Source organism: Tetrahymena thermophila (genome assembly GCF_000189635.1).
Source record: "Tetrahymena thermophila SB210 genomic scaffold scf_8254803, whole genome shotgun sequence".
Lineage (NCBI taxonomy): Eukaryota > Ciliophora > Oligohymenophorea > Hymenostomatida > Tetrahymenidae > Tetrahymena > Tetrahymena thermophila.
Genome location: NW_002476559.1, coordinates 448,157 through 467,432, shown reverse-complemented (window position 1 = coordinate 467,432; position 19,276 = coordinate 448,157). Strand labels below are relative to the sequence as shown.

Genomic DNA, 19,276 nt, shown 5'->3' with positions numbered 1-19,276 from the left:
TATTTTCATATGTATTTTTAAGTAAAAATAAATTATTTAAAAGATAACAAACCAAAATAAAAAACTAATCAAGCTACTATGTAAATAAATTTATTTAATAATTTAAATTAGTAATATTTTAATTCTTAAACAGCCTTTTATTTTCGATATCAATATTCAACATAATCTACTTAAAAATATAATAGCCTCTGACATTTCTATTATAAAATAATTTATTTTTTTTCTATTTTATTAGAATCCCTTTTCCCTAATTCATATCTAATAAAAAAATTATTTAATTAGCAAATGTAATTTAAATTTACAATCTTACGGCAATATAATATTTAATGTGAACAATTAATTATTCAATGATATTTTTTCTAAAAAGTCAACAACAACTTCCTCATCAGAATCTGAATTATTACTATTTATCATCATAACAAAAATTTATTTTTATATTTATAATAATAAATTTTACCATTATGATATTTTTAAGGTGAAGTTTCTTATAAACTTAGAACTAGCTAAACAAGTACCTAAATTTTTTAATTCTTCATTTTTTAATTTACTATTTTAAAGAAAGTAATTTAATTTTATTCTTAATCAATTTGTATTAAATCCATAAATAAATGTTAATTACTCATATTAAAGTGTTAAGCTTTTCAAGTTTTAGCTATTATTTAAGGCTTTATTGAATTCTAAAAGGCTATAATAAATGAAAGGACTTTTTATAATAAAAATTAATTAAGTGAAAAGAGCAAATGACGGCTTATCTTCTAAAAATATTTAATCGAAGGAAATAATAGTAATAACTAACTTACTTTAAATTAAGTCTTATGATATTCTTGCTTTATAAAATTTGGTCAATCAATTTAGACATCCCATTTAAACTAATGAGAGTAGATCTTGTTAAAAATATTAATAAATTTAATACCATAGCATTACATATGTAAAAAGTTCTAATAAATTACCTGAAAGATAGTTTCAAACTATTCAAATTTATGGATTCTAAGAGTTATTTTTCAAAATTTAAAATAGAACTATCTCTTAAACTATTGTTGCTTTATAATTTTTAATTTAATTATTTAAAATTTTTTATAAAAAAGTGTTGATAAGAAAATAATAAATAAATTATTGCCTACAATGATTAATTATTTTTAATTAAAAAAATTACGAAAGATTCAAACTTAGCTATTAAAGATGTTTTAAGTTTTAAAATTTCATAAAGAAGATAGATATATCACAATTTTTTATTTTGTTTTCACTTTTAAATAATAAAATAATTTTTTAAAAATAAAAACATACTAAATTAAAAAAAATAATTATTTTCAATGGATGAAATATTAAAATTCAACTCATTTTATAATTAATGTTAAAGTTTAATTTATAATACTTTAAATTTAGCTTTAAGCAATCTAAATTTTAACACTAAGCTATGCCATTACCTAGATTATAAACAGCTATGTCGTTGATCTTATTTTAGCTTATAAAAATGAATTTATTTTTTTATTTTTTATGGATTTACTCAAATTTTTAAAATATTTAGATTAGAAAAATTTAATTTTATTAAATAAATAAATAAATAAATAAATAAATAAATAAATAGAAAATTACTTTAAGTATAGGTTCAGCTTTTAGAGTTATTTACAATAAGAAATCCCTGTTGATAGATTATCTATTCCACTTTAATTAATTTCACTATTTCTGTAATAAATATATTTTATATATTCTTAAATTAAATTTTTAATGTTCTTACACAAAAGATAAATGTAGAAATATTATTTCTGTTAACTATTTTAACGCATTAGACAGGTAAATGGTATCAGAATTACATATTTTGTTGTAACTTTAAAATTAATATATTCTTAAGCTTATTTTGTTTGTTTTTCATAATCTTATTAAAGAGAAATATAAATTAAAAAATATCAATTGATGTTTTACTCCAAAATAATTTTTAAATCCTTTAGCTTTGTGCATAAGGCTAGACCATTAGAAAGGTTTTCTACTCCTTTTTATTGAATCTAATTTTTTCTTTTAAAAGATAAATAAATTTATTGAATGAATATAATTTTATTATTTATACTTTAAAGATAAATCTAAACTTTGCAAATATGTTAATTATTTTAGCATAGTTGCTAAACTAGTAACACCTTATTCACCAATTTTATTATAGCTTTTAAAATAATAATAACTTATTTTTAAAACTAATTTTTTAAAATTTATAAAATTAATTACTCTAATTAAATTTAAAGATATGTTAAGTTGACACATTCTGATAAGCTATTAAACAATTTTACTGCTCCAATATTTTCAATTTTATTTGATCTATTAGAATTAAAAGTTACATTTTATAAAATATCTATAACTATTCTTAAATATAAATTTAGTAAACAATAAATATTATTAAAAAAATAAAAAATTTTAAAAGAAATAAAAAAAAAGTTTTGAAACAGGTTTCGAACCTGATAGAATAAAAAAATAAATAATTAAAAAATGTTTAATTACTCAATTCTTTGATGAAGAAATCTATTTTTTTTATTAAACATTTAATCTTCAATTAATTTTTTTTAAATATAAAAATGCTGAAAAATCTTTAACCCTAAAAATTAAATGTTTGATTAAAAAATTAGATTTATTTCTACATTAAAGACTAAAATTTTTATTTTTTTTTGTTTATCTAGGTTAGAGACCTATTTATTTGGATACATTTTTTTTATTATTTTAAATTTTCTTTTATTTATAAAATAAAATTTATTATTCTACTTAATATTTATTTCCTACTTGAGAATAATTATTCGAGAATATCAATATCTTTTATTAAAATCCAAATATTTTTTTATTTATTAATTTATTTTATTTTAAAAAATAATTTTAGTTTACTTAAGACTTAATTAGAGCAATTGAAGATTTGAGCACTTTGCCAGCTCTTCTCCTAACATTTATACATCTTAGTTATCTATGAATTTATGACTTTTATAAAATAAACAGTATATTTATTCTAATCAATTATTAAATATGTAACAACAAAAATACAATTACTTACTCTTTGTTTATATATAGGTCAAAATGGTTTGATGACTAAATTTTCTTTTTAAAAAAAGTAATTTAGTGAATAAAAAAATAAAATTAGCAAAACTAAAGTACTTCAATTAATTTTGATAATAGTATATTGGGTTTTGGTTTTGGTTTTAATATTGATTATTTAGATTGACCCATAAATTGATTGATTTCTTTATTTATTCTTAAATTTTTATTTTATATTTATTTGAATAGGTATCTCAATGACCTAAAATATAAAGAGGAGATATTTACTTTAGCTTAAGTAAAATGTAAAATTTTGAATTATAAAATTAATTGAGCTTTTCAAAATTTAACATGGTAATAAACTATAGTTTGTCTAAAAAATAAATATAAAAATCATTTTTCCTGCTTAAAGATTTTAAAAAATTGGTATTACTCTTAATTTATTATTTTATTAATTATTTATTTATTTTGTATGGTTGTTTGTTTTTTGATTAAGAGTACTTTTTTTTTTGTTCATATTAATTTTTTATTTAATTAGAATAATAATAAATTTAATATATCTTTTTATATTCCATATTAGAATAATATAAATATCTTTTTCTATAGGAAGTTAAGGGATAGATTAATGATATAATTCAGCTATAAATAAAGCTCAAGCATAAGAAATTATTTCTTTCAATTAAAAATTTAATCACTTAAAAACATAAAATTTACTTAACTTTTAGAAATTTTTATAGGTTTTAAATTTCAAATTAATTGATTGATTGATATTCAAAAAGAAATAAGGATCTGAAATTTGATATGATAAAGAAATTTTTTTATTTAATTTCAATAAATTATCATTTAATTTGTAAAAAACTGAATATTTCCTTACTTAACAAGGAATATTAAAAATTGGCATGTTATAAAAATTATTATTTTATTTTTTACTCATTAAAATTTAATTTTAATATTATTTTATCAAATATTATAATATTTACTTAATTTTAAATTTTAATAAAATCAAATCTAAAAATTCACATTTATTGAGCAATTAATTTCATATTTCGAAATAATTAAAATAAAAATACCTTATTTTCTTATTTTATGACATATTATCTTGAAATGAAAATATTAAAAGTGCGTACTATTCAATACAAATATAGTATCATGAAATTTATATTTTATTGTATCATTTAATTAAATAGAGATAAATTTAATTTATTAGACTTGTCTCATAATTTTGAAAAAAATAGTTATTAAATAAAAGACTTTTATCTCAATTTCATCTAATTAAATTAAGATACGATTTTCTTATTAATCATTAATAATATAACAATTAAGAAACAAATAAATAAGTATTGCTATGAAAACATAGAAATAAATCAAAGAAATTTAGGTTTACTTTTATCTAGGCTTTACAGATCTAAGTAAATTTGAATAGGTATTCCTTCTAATAGGTAGGTAATAAATAAAATTAGATGATTTAGGTAGTGATATAGGCTTTTAGGCTGTTACTTTGGATGAGTATGCAGTTAAGAGCTAAATCCAGTATTAATATTAAATAATAAATGGAAAAAGTAAATATCATTCTGATTATATTTAGAGATAACTGATTCAATATAAGATTATCGAAAATGAAAATGAAAAGATTTATATTTTTGATACGCCTCCAAAATTTACAAAAATATAAAAGAAAAAAAGCAATTAAAAAGAAGACGAAGAAGAAGCTATTTACCAGAAAGATATTAAAAAGAGCCTTTTATAGTTCCTCAATTAAATTAAAGAAACAAGCTAAAAAATACCTATGGTAGTAAACGGATTACGAAAGTTTATAAATGTGTAATACTTCTAAAATAGAAATTAGCTTTTATAAGATATTGATGAAAACTTACTCAAATAAATAAATCCAAAAAAAGATAGTGTGAATTAGTTAAATTAATAGATTTAAGCCCTCTCAAAAGAAGCAAAAATTTATAATTCATATAATATATATTGTAAAATTAAATAAGCTCCTTAGGATTATTTTAAGGATGAATATCTAATTAACTTTGTATAGAGTCTTCAAAAGAATTTTAATCTTCTTGAAATTTTAAAAGAACTAATCGACAAAAATAGTTAATTAGAAAAATCATGGCTATAACAAAATTTCATGACTAAATTGAATTAATTAGATTCTAACATATTTAATAACTAAAAAAGTGAATTAGAAAAATAAATAAATATTTATGAAAAAAGTAATAAATAAGAAGCCATAAAAATAAAATAGCCCTTTGTTTTTAAAATACTATTATCTATTTCTAACTTAAAAGATTAACTTCATTATCTGATAGCAAATAATAAGTTCATAAAAAGCATATTTTAAAATGAAGACTTTTAAAAAGTTTAATAATATGTCTAAGAAAAATTACTAGGAGAATTTTTACAGAAAGCGATATATCAAAGATAAACTTTCTTTGACTATTTTATCAGTATATTAGAGGATTTCTAAAGTCACTACGATAGCGATTTTTAAATAATTAAAAGTTACTTTTAAGATTAAAATTTTACAAAACTTTAACCTCTTAACTAAATAAATCTAATAATGTTTATGAGTTAACATTAATAAAAACTAGAAATTGATATCTAAAAACTTATTAAATCTAAATCTTTAATTAATAATTTTAAAAAATTTGATCAAATTGCTTGCCTTTCAAAGTATTTCTCTCAGTATGATCCAAGAGAAAGTCAATAAAATTACCTATTAAGTACTTTTTAAGTGTTTATAAAAACTCTTGAAGCCAAATAGATTAAATTTGTTTGGGATTATTAAAAGGAGCTTGTAGATTTATTAAAATTTTAGTAAAATTAATAAGAAATTTTTCAACAATAGTAAATAGAAAATATTATTTCATAAAAGAATGACAAGTAAAAATTGATTGAGGAATTAGACCAAACTGATACTTTGATAGCTAATCAAGAAGATATTCCTTAAATAGAAATAGAAAATAACATCAACATTTAACAAATAAATTTTGAAATAATTAATGATATTGATATTAATAAATTTTAAGTATAATCTTACCAAATAATAGTTGAATACTTCCATTAAAACCTAAAAATGATCATTTAAGTTATCTATGAAGAACAGAGTGTTGAAAATTTAAATAAGATTTTAAATACAATTTAGCAAATATTTAACAAATAAAAATGTATGAAGAGGTTAACTGAATTTTATTCTTTCTATAAAAAATGTTTGGAATAAAAAAAAATTCAAAATAAAGAGTAGGAATCTATTTTAGTGAAAATTTAATAATTATTTGAGCAAGAAGCCCTAAACATATATGAATAATAGTAACCACCTGAGTAAAGATTTTAAAGTGAGCAATATCTGGATTTCTTAAAAATCTCTGACAAGAGACCCGACTTCCCTTTTAGAAAGAGATTATAAGTTGATTTAAATAGTTTTATCGAGCATCATGATGAAATTAAAATACCTTCAATTAAAAAAATAATTGAAAATTAACAATTTAAAGGCATTTATAAGTTCTTCTAAAATGAAATAAATATAAAATTTTCAGATTTTTCAAAATAAATTGACCAAGAAATAAGTTAATTCTTTAAAGAGAAAGGAAAAATAAATAAATTATTGAAAAAATTTCCTACATACTTAAAAAAAGAAAATTAATTATTTGAACAAAAATTTAAAATGGATGCTAAGTTTGGAGAAATCAAATAAATAATTTCATAATTTAAATAAATAAAGAGCTTATATGACTATTTTGATTCATTAGAAAGCAGCCAAATTTTCTAAAAAATTATTTTTATGCTTCAATAATAAGAGGGAGAATGTAAAATCTTAAAAGAAAATCTAAATAATATACTTTATTATTCTAAAATGGAATTGATAAATCTCATCTAAATGATTAAAGGTAACAAAAATGTGCCTCTCAAATTTTTTGATAAATTTTTAATTGAGCTTGAAGAAGATATTCATAATATAAATTAATAAGAACCATGCTTTGATGATGAATTCGAATAAGAAGAAGTTGAAGAACAAGAAGAGGGAGACTCCTAAAAAAAGAGCTCAGAAAAATCGATTCTTTTCCCTAAAAAAGTTTTAAATCTATAAAATTTAATATAAATATCTGGTGATTCATTTATAGAGTCTGAAAAGAATTTCCTTTATCTCTACGAATTGCTTTAAATTAAAGAAGAAAATCTATCTGTAACCCTTTAAAGATCTTTTCATATAAACTTTCTTCATTAATATGGAAGTTTTTTAATTGAGATAGCCAAGTAAAATAAAATAAACCTTGAAAGCGAGTTGAATAAATAATTTTACTTAGATCTATAGAATTTGACTAATATTGATGTAAATAAAAAATCTATTGATTATTTTTAGAGTAATCAATTCAAATGCTTACTTTCTTTTCCAAGTGGTTTTTATTTAGGTGTAGAAAGGTAAGATAATGCAGTATCAATTATTTCCCAATTAGATTCAATAATTCAATATATCATAGATAATTTATAAAATCAAAGCTTTTTAGAATTGAGAGATTTAATAGATGCAGATGAAAACACTGACTTATAATCTTTGTTGATTAAGTTAAATAATTAAAGAAAAATATTTGGTATTTTGGCCAATAAAAGAGAAACTTGTTAAAATAATTAAAAAGTTTTATTTGTTAAGTTTATTTAAGAAATAGTTGAATTCTGTAGATTAGAATTGATTGATGAAGCCCTTCATGTTGAATTGTAGTAATGTTCAGAAAATTTTTATAAAATTGAATAAATAGATAAGGGTTAATAGAATTAAAAAAATTACATTAGCCTAGCAATAGAAGTTGTCGAAGGAGGTGAATTCTAGTTTTATCTTGATAAGCAAAAAGATAATTCTGAACAAGTAAAACTGGCTGTTATTTCAAATTAAGAATATTCAGAATTAGATATTAGAAAAATATGCTCAAAAGTTATTATTGACTAAAATATGGTAAAAACATATGCCTAGTTTATAAAGGAAAGTGATAAATTCTAATTTAATATAGTAAAAACGAAAAATAAACGCAAATCTAAGGTTTTGTCTAAAAGCATGATACAAGTCGAAGAAAAAGAAGAATCATAAGAATGTGGAGCAAGCAATACTCAAAATTTAGAAAATTAAATAAAAAATTAAATGGAAATGTTTAAAGATTAGTGGTTTGCTGCTGAAATGCTGAAAGAAGTGATTTCTAATTTAATTTCTTTTGGAAAATTTGATATCCTTGAACAAAAACTAGTTTTCTCTAACAAAAATTAATCCCACTAAAAAAATCTTGAATAAATGGAATTAAATTATCAAAAATACTCTGAAATACTTACAGAATGGAAAAATTAACTTTCCTAGCTTTTTCAAGAATATCCTTCTTTTTCTTTGATTGGATTTTCATATTACTAAGAACTTATTACTTATTGTGAAGAAGGACTATTTTTAGATTTTAGTTAAGCAAATCCTGGTTTGATAAATATCTTAAAATTTATGAACCTAAGTCTAAAGGATATTAAATAAATGTCTTATTCTATTGAATTAAATAAGAAATCATCTTACTTTTCTAAATTGCAGAGCATAGGTAAATTTTATAATCAAAATTTATATTTTATTTAAAATAATTTTTAATTTTTGATGAATGTAAAAAATAAATAAATATTAATTTTAAAAAGTTTCTCTATTCAAAATAATCCCAACTTAAATTTACTATTTTAAATAAATTTTAGCAAAGTATTGCACTTAAAAATGGAAATAAAGTGACAATCAAATGATGGAAGAAAATTGTTAGGATATAACATTTGAACCTCAAAGATTCAAAGATAAATTGGTGAAATACATTTTTTCGGGTAGCTAAGAGTTGATAGAAATATTAATTGGTGGAGTTCAAAATCAAGATGATAATTATGGAGATTACTACAAATATTTGTTTTGTGACAAAAGCACCAAGTTCACTGATTTTTAACTTTTCATGTTTAGATTTAAAAATTTAATTTCTAATAATAAATAAAATACTTACTACTTGATCATTAATACTAAATTAGAAGTTAAATTTTTTAATTAAGTGAACGATCTTTTATCTGAATATAATAAATAAAGAGATACAATTAAAAACTAGCTTATAGTCCTTATCAGAGAGGAATTAGATTAAAAACAAATTTCTTGTTTACCCTAAGAAAAGAAAATAAAAAAACAAACAAAAGCATCAATTTTATATTAAAAAGCTATAGTGTATTATTCAAATAGCTCAGGCTGCGGTAAATCCTTTGAAATTCAAAAAAAAATTAGATAGTAAAGCTAAGATTCCTTCAGAATTCCAATAGGTGGAAGTGGTAATAAAAAGTAATTTTTGTAAATTTTTTAATAAAAGATGAGTAAAGTGATGCCAGACAATTTACATATCCATTTAGATGTTTATGAAACATCTGAATAAGATCTTAATTTACTACTTTTTGAATTAATTGTATTGAAATCTATAAGTACACATAGTGATTAACTTGTTTACTTTGAAACATTTAACTAAACTACTTTTTACATTGAAATAGCTAACACTCTTAATGAAGGTTTATATTAATCTATTCACATCAAAAATTTCTTTGATAGACAAAAAGTTGAATTTGCTGCTAGCAGGTTTTAGCTAGAGCCACCATATAAATCTGAAGAAGAAATTATCAATTATAAAGCAGCATTCTAATACTTATAATATATGTACTTATTAAAAACTACTAATGAAAACCATTTCAATTAAGAACAAACCGATGAAAGCTATAATTTAAATAATACTACTTTATCTAACTTAAATAATTTAATAAATAATTTAATAGTTCAAAATTTAAAAGTTCCTTGCTTTTATTAAATTGTTAGATTTTTAAATCTATTTGGTTCTGAAATGAGAAAAATGAATAAATCTTGCTTCCTTTTGCCTGAAATTATAAAATAATATGGATTAGACTACAAACTGAGAACTTATATAGTTACTACATCTTACTTATTATGTAATAATATATGCTTTACTTAATAGAAATAAAAAAATCAAATCTAAAATTAACAACTTTCAAAAGAAATGTAGCTTAATTTAAAATCAGAAAATATTAAAGAATTCAGTAATTTTGAAATGGATTTTATCACTTTTTAGGAATAAGAATCTCCATCCTTAACTATGTTTTTTAGGAATTCAAATTAAGTTCCTAGATAAATTAAAGAACTGGTTGATATATCTAAAGAAAAGCTACTTTACTTTAATGAAAATTTAGAACCTGAGGATTTATTAAGATGGCTGGTCAAACTTATTAATAAACATGAATAAAAAATATATCAAGACAGAAATAATAATAGCTTTGATACCATCTTTAGCGATGACCTAAGATAATTAGCTAAGAGAATAATTATTTAAAAGGATAATTTCTTTAAAATTGCTATGATTTTTATGAGAATCCGTGCTAACTCTCCTGTTATTATTATGGTAAATTATTTAATTTCATTTAATAATTCATTCTCTTCACTTTTTAAAAATAAATAAAGGGCTAATCAGGTATAGGAAAATCAATACTTATTGAACTTATGTCGGTTATAATGGAAGCTTAATTCAAAATTATGATTGTTCATGCAGGTATTACTGAGCAAGATGTTGCTAAGCTGATTGAAGAATGCATTGAAATCAGTTAAATAAATGATTAGAAAGTAGTTATTTTCTTCGACGAAGTAATAAAAATTTTAAATTATTCAGAATAAAAATTTTAAATAAATAATAAAAGGTAAATACAAACAAATTAGTGAGTGGTTTATTCAAAGAAATAATTGTTGATAGACATATATATGGAGAACCTATACCAACCAATGTAATCCCGATAGCAGCTATAAATCCATACAAACTTAAGAGTGAGCAATAAAAAAAAATGATAGATATTTAAATTCATGGAGGTATTAAAAGGGATATGGTGAAGAAAATTAAAAACACAGATCTTGAATATTCAGTTGAGCCTATTCCAGAAAGTATGTATAACTTCATCTGGAATTTCGATAAGCTTTAATTAGAAGACGAGAAGAAATACATTTCTTAAATACTAAAAATAAAATATAGCTAGAAATAAAATAAATAAATATATAAAATTTTTACTGATAATCAGCTTGATCTTATTTCCAAAGGGATATTTGAAAGCTAAATATTCTTAAGAGAAAAAATGGGATATCAAAGTGCTTGCAGTCTTAGAGATGTTAGTCGCTTCACTAAATTACTCTTTTGGTTTATCAAATTTTTAACAAAATGCAGGAAGTTTGAATTGAAAATTTTTGATTAAGATTTCTAAAATATTTGCTTATATTTATCCTTTTATATAAATTATTGCGTTCGCTTGCCTTTAATCAACTAAAGAAAGTAATATTTATAAAAACTTTCTGAAAATTTCAACGAAGATTACCTATCAATATGGATAAAAATTGATGAAGTATAAACTTATTTGATTAATTAAACAGAAGTACCAAGAGGTATAGTTAAGAATACAGCCCTTAAATAGAATGTTTTTACCTTATTTGTATCTATAATGAATAAAATTCCTGTTGTTCTTATAGGTCCTCCAGGTTGTTCTAAAACTCTTTCATTAAGAATCATCATAAAATCAATGAAAGGCAAATAATCTAAATCACCTCTCTTCCAAAAGCTAAAAACTTTAATGCCTTTACTGTATTAAGGACATGTTTAAAGCACATCTGAAAAGATACTTGAAGTATTTGAAAGAGCAAAAAATAAAGTAGAGTAATATAAAAAATAAAACGAACAAAAAAATTATATTTCTATGGTACACCTAGAAGAAATAGGTCTAGCTGAAATTTCACCTCATAATCCTCTAAAGGTTCTACATTAAACTCTTGAAAAACCTGAAATTGCAATTGCATGTATTTCAAACTGGCCATTAGATCAGTCTAAAATGAATAGAATGCTGGCCATTTATAGGTAAATTTGAAAATAAATAAATAAATAAATAAAAACAATTAAATATTGAATTTTTAATTTATAGATTAGATGTTGATGAAGAAGAATTAGTGGAAATTTTGAAATCGACTTAGGAATATGTTCATTCTTTTGAAAAAGATTATTTTGTCATAAATATTTTGAAATAAGATAAAATAAGTTATTAATTATAAGTATAAATTGCTAAGACTTATTAAAGTTATCTTGAGTAGGTAAAAAAAGAAATGCCTGAATATGAATAATTTCATGGATTGAGAGATTTTTATGGTATGGCAAAATTGTTAATTTCAAAGAAAATTCAATTAATTAAAGACAATCTCAGACAAAGTAATTATTAACTTACTCAAAGCTAAATTAGTGATAGTTTAATAATGCAAAACAACCAAGCATTGATAGCTTATTCCTTTTTAAGACATTTCTCTGGATTAGAAACCAACGATATTTTGTTCAAAACACTTAAAAAGTAATTTAAAGATTAAGAATTAAATGAAATGCAAAAATTAAAATAAATAGAAATCTAATTGATTTAAGATAATTTAACTGAGGTATCAGATCACTTCATGTCTAGGCATCTTATGGTAATTACTCAAAATTCTTAGGCTACTTTAGAATTTATTAATAGCGAACTTATCAGTTTGAAAAAACCTTACTAAATATTTATGGGAAGTGATTTTTAGACTGATTAAAAATCATAAAATACTTACAAAATTATTAATGAAATAATTGATTGTGTAGAAAAGGGTAAAATTGTAGTGCTAAAAAATTTAGATAATATCTATTAAAGTTTATATGATTTGCTAAATTAAAATTACAAGTATTTTAATGGAAAATATTATTGCAGCATTTCTTTCAATGCAGACAGTAGAGAAATTCCTGTATCTCCAGACTTTAAGATCATACTTATTGTTAACTAATCATAAATACATAAAATGGATGGACCACTTCTCAATCGTTTTGAAAAGCACACATTTTCTGAATCTATGATAATTTCATAAAAAGATTAGGACAAAATTAATCGCATATACTAATATTTCATAGATCTTAAATAAAATATGTTCAATTTTAATAACATTAAGGAGTTAGTTTAATCGCTTGTATTATAATAAAACAAATTAAAAGGTTCATCTGAAGAGGATTATGTAAAACAGCAAATTTATCATCTCACATCTTTCAGTTACGCAATATAAATGATAAATGAATAAGATGAGCAATTTAAAAAAACATATATCGAATCAAATTATCATTATAGTTTAGATAGTTTTATAGAAAACAGAATATTTTCTTCTGACATAGACAATACAAAGCTATTTTGTATTTACTCTCCTTAATAAGTTATAAATTCTACATCAAAATACATTTTAAATATAATTCAAATATCTTAAATAGATTCTCAGTAAGTTTTAATAAATTAATTGAAATAATCTTTCGAAAATTTGATTGCAAAGATAGATCAAGTTTAATTGTTAGATGAAGATGCAAATAAGGAACCAATTGAAGTGGAAAAAAATTAAAAAATTTTAATGGTTACATGTGATTAATATGTTGACTCCTTTGAAAGAATAAGTTTTGTTAGATAAAAAATTGTGGAAACAATTCTTAGCTATTAAAATAGATCTAATTTACCATTCAGTATAATACTTTGTATAAGAACAACGGATAGATTTGAAGTTCTTCCTTATTTCGGAAATTGCGAGCAATACTTTATTGAAGATCTTTATTAAGACTAGGATTTAGATAGAGTGCTTAGTTTGAGTTAAATGATAAATAACTTTGACGAAAATTTAAAATCTGTTGTTGATTTTGATTAATTATAGAAAATTTTTATATCAAATAAAGAACTTATTAGTAATTCTTTTGGACTTGTTAGTTATGGTAATATAGTATAAGAAGATTTCTTATTGAATAGACTGAAAGATATTTTTACAATTTTTAGCTTTAAGGATGAAGACGAGATATAAGTTATTAGCTCTAAATTTATTCAAGCTTAAATTGATAACTTTTTAGAATAAAATTAATTACTCATAGTTAGAGACTTTGTCTACAAGTAAATTATTGAAAAAGGTAAAGCTTAGCAAAGAATAAGTCTCCTTTAAGCAATTAAAGAAGGAATAATGGAAATCATATAAATTGGTGTTGCAAAGTTAATCGCAGTTTTAGAAAATAATCATTTAATTTACTCAATAATTCATTCTGCCAATTACTAATCTTTAAAGTAAATAGTGACAAAAAATTTACTTGATATTCTGAATATTGGATAAGTGGATTTTACAGATAAAGAAACATTTTACAAGCAAATAAAAGAGAGTAATTAAACTTTTGATATGACAGTAAATAGCTAGCCCAAAGAATATAAATTCCCTGGTTCTCAAAAATATTTGTCTATTCTAGAAAATTGCATTAAAAAATTAGATTTTAATAAAAATGAAATCAAATTGGAGAAGGTTAAAAATATTGAGATGGAAGAGAACATCGATACCGAATTAGAAAAATATGATTAAGTTTAGATAAATTAATTTTTAGATACTTAATATAAATGCTTTTTAGATTAGATTTAAAATGAAGAATAAATCAATTTAATTTAATTTACAAAATTTTTTATAGAAGATTATATAAATTACAGTATAAATGGAATAGATCTTACCCACTTAAGTATTAGCTTATAAATTATTAAAATCGTATTAAAACAAAAATAAAATTGCTCTTCATTTGAGATTGAACATGAGCAAGAAGAGGAAGAAAAACAAAATTTCAAGTTAAATATATAAGCCATGATGATTTTGAATATTTTTAAAGAAGATATTCTTAGAGTTGAGGAAATAATGTCACAATTTAGTTGGATTTTAAGTAAAGAAGAAATAATTTAAAGATTAGACTTTAGCCTTGATGCTCAAAACTAATCTTGTATAATAAAATATACACAAGCTTTAGTTTAACTTTTGATTTAATTAATGCAACCTTCTGAGGAACTATAAAACAAGATGAAATTGTAAGATATTACTTATAAAGATTAAGTTTAAGAATTAGTTAGATTTATAGATTACTATGAACTGTATTAGAATGATCAAATAAAAAATGGTTAACAAAAATTGTATCTTTAGTAACTTTTCATCGACAATATTTTGGAAAAGCTCTAAATAGATTGGTAGAATAAAGTTTTTGATGAGCTTCAAGATATCATAAAATATAATTTAGAGGGTTTAGATGATTTTAAAAATAATGTTAAAAAAATATATCTTAACTAGTAAGAAGATGATTATAACTAAAATACTTCAAATAGTTCAAAACCCTCTAAAATTAAAAAAAGAATTTCTAAGCCTAAAAAGAATTAGAAAAAAGGTGCTGATTAAGAAGAATAAGATAATGATAAAATTAATGAGGAAGAAAATAATAATTTGAAAGAAAAAATCAAATAATTTGAGATTAAATGGATCTATTTTGTGTTAGATATTTTGCAAAGCTAAATAAATCAAAATAAATTCAAGGATATTTTAGGTGTGGTCGTGAATTAACTTGTTCAAATTGAGGAAAATCTTGATAATTTAAAAGTAAATCCCATTCCAAAAGACATAGTTATAAGGTTTAATATAATTTTAAATATTCTTTTTAGCAGAATAACAAAGTTAGATAACCTTATATCTTTATTCAAGCAAGAGTACAAAAAGTCTTTACTAGATTAAAATTACCCTAAATAAACTGAACACACTGTTTTTGTGATCATAACCGATATTATTTAAATTAATTGTTTACATTAGTTAAAAAATTAAGAAAAAAGACAATTCCAAGAGTTAGTTTCAAATATTTGTGAAATCGGCTCTCCTGAGAAGCTATCTTTATTCTAAAAGTTAATTTTCTTTAGCATATATAGAGAACTCACTTTGACTCTATGCTTAGATAAAGATAAATAAGATATCTATTTTGACAATAAGTGTCTCTATAAATTTTACAATTAAATAGATATCGAAAGTTTACAACTTTATGTAGTTAAATAAATTTACAATTAGTATGGCAATGAAATTACATCTTTTATAAAGCAATCTGAAATTTTTTCAAATATAAAGTGGCTTAAGGAGTTAAGTTCTGGCTTTGTAGGCATCCTAGACTCATCTTTTCTTACTGAACATGAGTCTAAATTATATAAAAATTATTTCTAAAATAATTAAAATCTTAAAAGTTAATTAATGAAATTCTTTAAAGATGAAATTTCTAAATCAAATAACATTTTTAAGAGCTTGTTTGAAGGAGTTATAAACAACGAGTTTTATTACCCATTCAGTAAATTAAATAACATTTCGTTGTTTATATATGATATCTAAAACAATACCTAATTGTATTAATGCTTAAATTGTTAAGAATACATATTCTCTGATAAATGCCCTGACTTATAAAATAGATATATATGCTAAAGATGCGGTCATTAAATTGTTAAGGGAAACACAAATACAAAATAAGTCTTATAAAATGCAAATTAATAACTAAACTAATTATAGAATATCATTAATTAAAATTAATGGAAAGGCATATATTTAAGATTAATAAAAGGAATTAATGATGACTAATTATAATAAGGAAACTCATTAGATCTAAGAATATTTACTTTAATGTACTCCATTTCAATTATTTTAGCTTTGCAGAGAAATAAATTCAACTCAAAGAAGTAGGTGACAATGACTTCATTTAAAAATAAATAACTAATCGATTAGTAAGTAAGTATATGGGAGCTTTGTGAGCACTTGAAGATATATTATCAAGAAAATCCAGAGAACTTTTTGAATGAATAAATAGATTTAGCTATTGAATAAATTTATTAGATAATGAAATTTAAAGATGTTAGAGAATAGGAGATAAGTATCATTTTATTTAAAATTATAAATGAATTTTTAAAGGATGACTCTATAAAACCTTTATAAGATACTGAATAAAGGTCAAAAGTAAACTTAGAACTCTCTTTGAAAATTTAAGGTATTATATAGCAATCAAAGCTTGTATTATAAAATTAGAAAAACGGAGAGATCCACAAAGAAAAAATTTTTGAGAATTTTGAATTTGAAAATATAGAATAAAAAGTTCAAAATTATTATAAAAACCTTAGATTTGTAAAAGTTAGTTAAGAGCCAAATTTTATTCAGAGATAAATCTAATTATAAAATTAGAACAATAATGATTATTAGTCTATAAAATAAATTTTAGATTCAAATAATCTTGACTATATATCAAGATCTTTATAGGTGATGATTAGTTTTTCTTAGCAGATGTAAAAATATTTAAGCAATACCTTGACAATAAAGGATGCAAAAAATAAAACGTTAGTAATGGCTTTGTAGGATAATGAAACACACCCACTCTTTATATTTTATCAAAAAAAGTTCCTACCTATTTGGAAAGAAGTAATCTAAAATTTATTTATTTTTTTTATTTATTTATTTTGTTTTTAAACTGTTTAACTATTAAAGATAAAAGAAAATGAGGGAGAATTCAGAATCGGATGCAAGAGCTACAAAATTTATGATCTTGATGAAGAAACAAAATTAAATGATTTAGTGTATTCGTCTAATAAAGAAGATGGAATATTTTCAAATATATTAGAAATTCTATGCTCTAAATAGAATAATATTATACAACGAATTCAATCTATGATAGATTCTGCAAACAGAAAGTAAAAAAAAATGGTTGTAAAAACTAAGACTATACAAAACTTAGATTATAGTTTAAATATCCTTAAACCATACAAAGAAACTATCTTTAGAAAATATTTTATGAACAGTCCTGAATATAAAGAAGGAAACACATACCTTATTGACCTTTAATAACTTTAAGATGAGTTAGTTAAAATTTGCTTAACAGGTGCTGTAGTTATAGATTTGTAGAACTCTGAAAAATTCTTTTTCTTACCAGAAATGTAAGACTTAGGACTTTTATCAAATATTTAAATTGAATAAGAACCGATTTCTTAAGAAGTTAAATAAAACCTCTAAGAGCTTCTTTAAAACAAAGAATAAATGTATGATTTGTTAAATAAACTAGTCAGAATTTTCTAGTTTTATTCAAAATCTAGAGATAAAGAAGAAATGTCCTTAAAGTAAGCTTTTGATAATGTTAAAATTCAAATCAAAATGCCTAAATTGAGTGCTATTATGTCAGAAAAACTTAAGCTAAAGCATTTAAATAGTATGATTTGTACACTAGAAGAGTTCAACATTGATAACTTGGTTAATCTTTGTGATCCAAGCTTTAAATATTAGATTGACTCTGAAAAACTTAAAAAAGCAGATAACTTTATATCATCAAATAATTTGGAGTTAAATAACTTTTTGATAGCTCTAGGAAGATTTATATTTAGACATCTAAGTAAAGAAGGATTTTATCCTACATATAAGTTATTTGAATAAATATTCTGTATAGATATTTACGAAGAAATATGGAATGAATCATCTTAAATAGAGCATCTTTATAGCGAAGCAGTCAAACTTGACATCCTTATTAAAGAGTCATTCTCGTTGTATTAAAATCTTAAATAAAAAACATTTTAAAGGTGTGAAAATCTTAAATCAGAAATGGAAATGGATTTAGAATCTAATCAAGACTTAGATGAAAAGATGTATTTAGAGAACTTTTCTGATGATTTCTTTAACAAGAAAATAATAGATTCTTGATTGACTATTAATGCTAATTTATATATTTTAATTCGATAACAAAAATAATTATTGATATTAATACTAGATTATTTATTATTTGTTGTTTTTTTTTAATTAAATGATTTACAAGTTTTAAAAATTATTGTAAACTATAAATAAAAAAAATTTTATTTTAATTTATTTTTTTTTTATAAAAATTAAAAAAACATAAAATTTGATTAAATTATTGAAATTTTTTTTTAGGTTTTAAATAACATATTGATTGATACCTTTTATTTAATTTCAAAATATTTTAATTTAATTTAAAAAAAACTGAATATATCCTAACAAAGAATAATAAAAATTAAGATGTTATAAAACTTATTATTTTATTTTTTACACATTATAAATAATTATATTTTTCAAATATAATTTTTATTTTATTATTATTTTATGAAATAAATATTCTAATGTTTACTTAATTTTTAATTTTAATCAAATAATATCGAAAAATTAACATTAACAAAAATGCACAATTAAGTTTGATATTTATATATTATTCAAATAAAAATACCTTATTTTCTAATTTTTTGAAATAACAAAATTAAAAGTATTTGTGTATCTAGTATTCAAAACAAAAATATTATAAAATAATTTATATTTTATTGAGTTATTTAACTCGTAATTTTATGAAACATATTTATTAAATAA

At 21.2% G+C, this 19,276-nt stretch overlaps 2 protein-coding genes across 2 annotated transcripts; one reads left to right on the top strand and one right to left on the bottom strand. All coding sequences in view use genetic code 6, as the record gives it.

Annotated features, from left to right (window-relative positions):
• Positions 1-149: 149 nt before the first annotated feature.
• TTHERM_00006040 (hypothetical protein) lies at positions 150-2,918 on the bottom strand (the record flags this gene model as incomplete). Its single annotated transcript, XM_001008085.2, has 14 exons — positions 150-258; positions 311-403; positions 458-547; positions 620-703; positions 801-884; positions 951-1,040; positions 1,154-1,243; positions 1,373-1,462; positions 1,594-1,683; positions 1,736-1,825; positions 1,921-2,010; positions 2,063-2,152; positions 2,215-2,304; positions 2,860-2,918. 14 exons carry the CDS (start codon positions 2,916-2,918, stop codon positions 150-152), a joined length of 1,239 nt encoding a protein of 412 aa, XP_001008085.2.
• A 1,430-nt stretch (positions 2,919-4,348) lies between these two features.
• TTHERM_00006030 (hypothetical protein) lies at positions 4,349-18,604 on the top strand (the record flags this gene model as incomplete). The annotated part of the gene is made up of 6 exons (XM_001008084.2): positions 4,349-8,570; positions 8,716-10,448; positions 10,508-10,687; positions 10,741-11,936; positions 12,001-17,338; positions 17,405-18,604. The coding sequence occupies 6 exons, from the start codon at positions 4,349-4,351 to the stop codon at positions 18,602-18,604; spliced, it is 13,869 nt and encodes a 4,622-aa protein (XP_001008084.2).
• Positions 18,605-19,276: the final 672 nt, after the last annotated feature.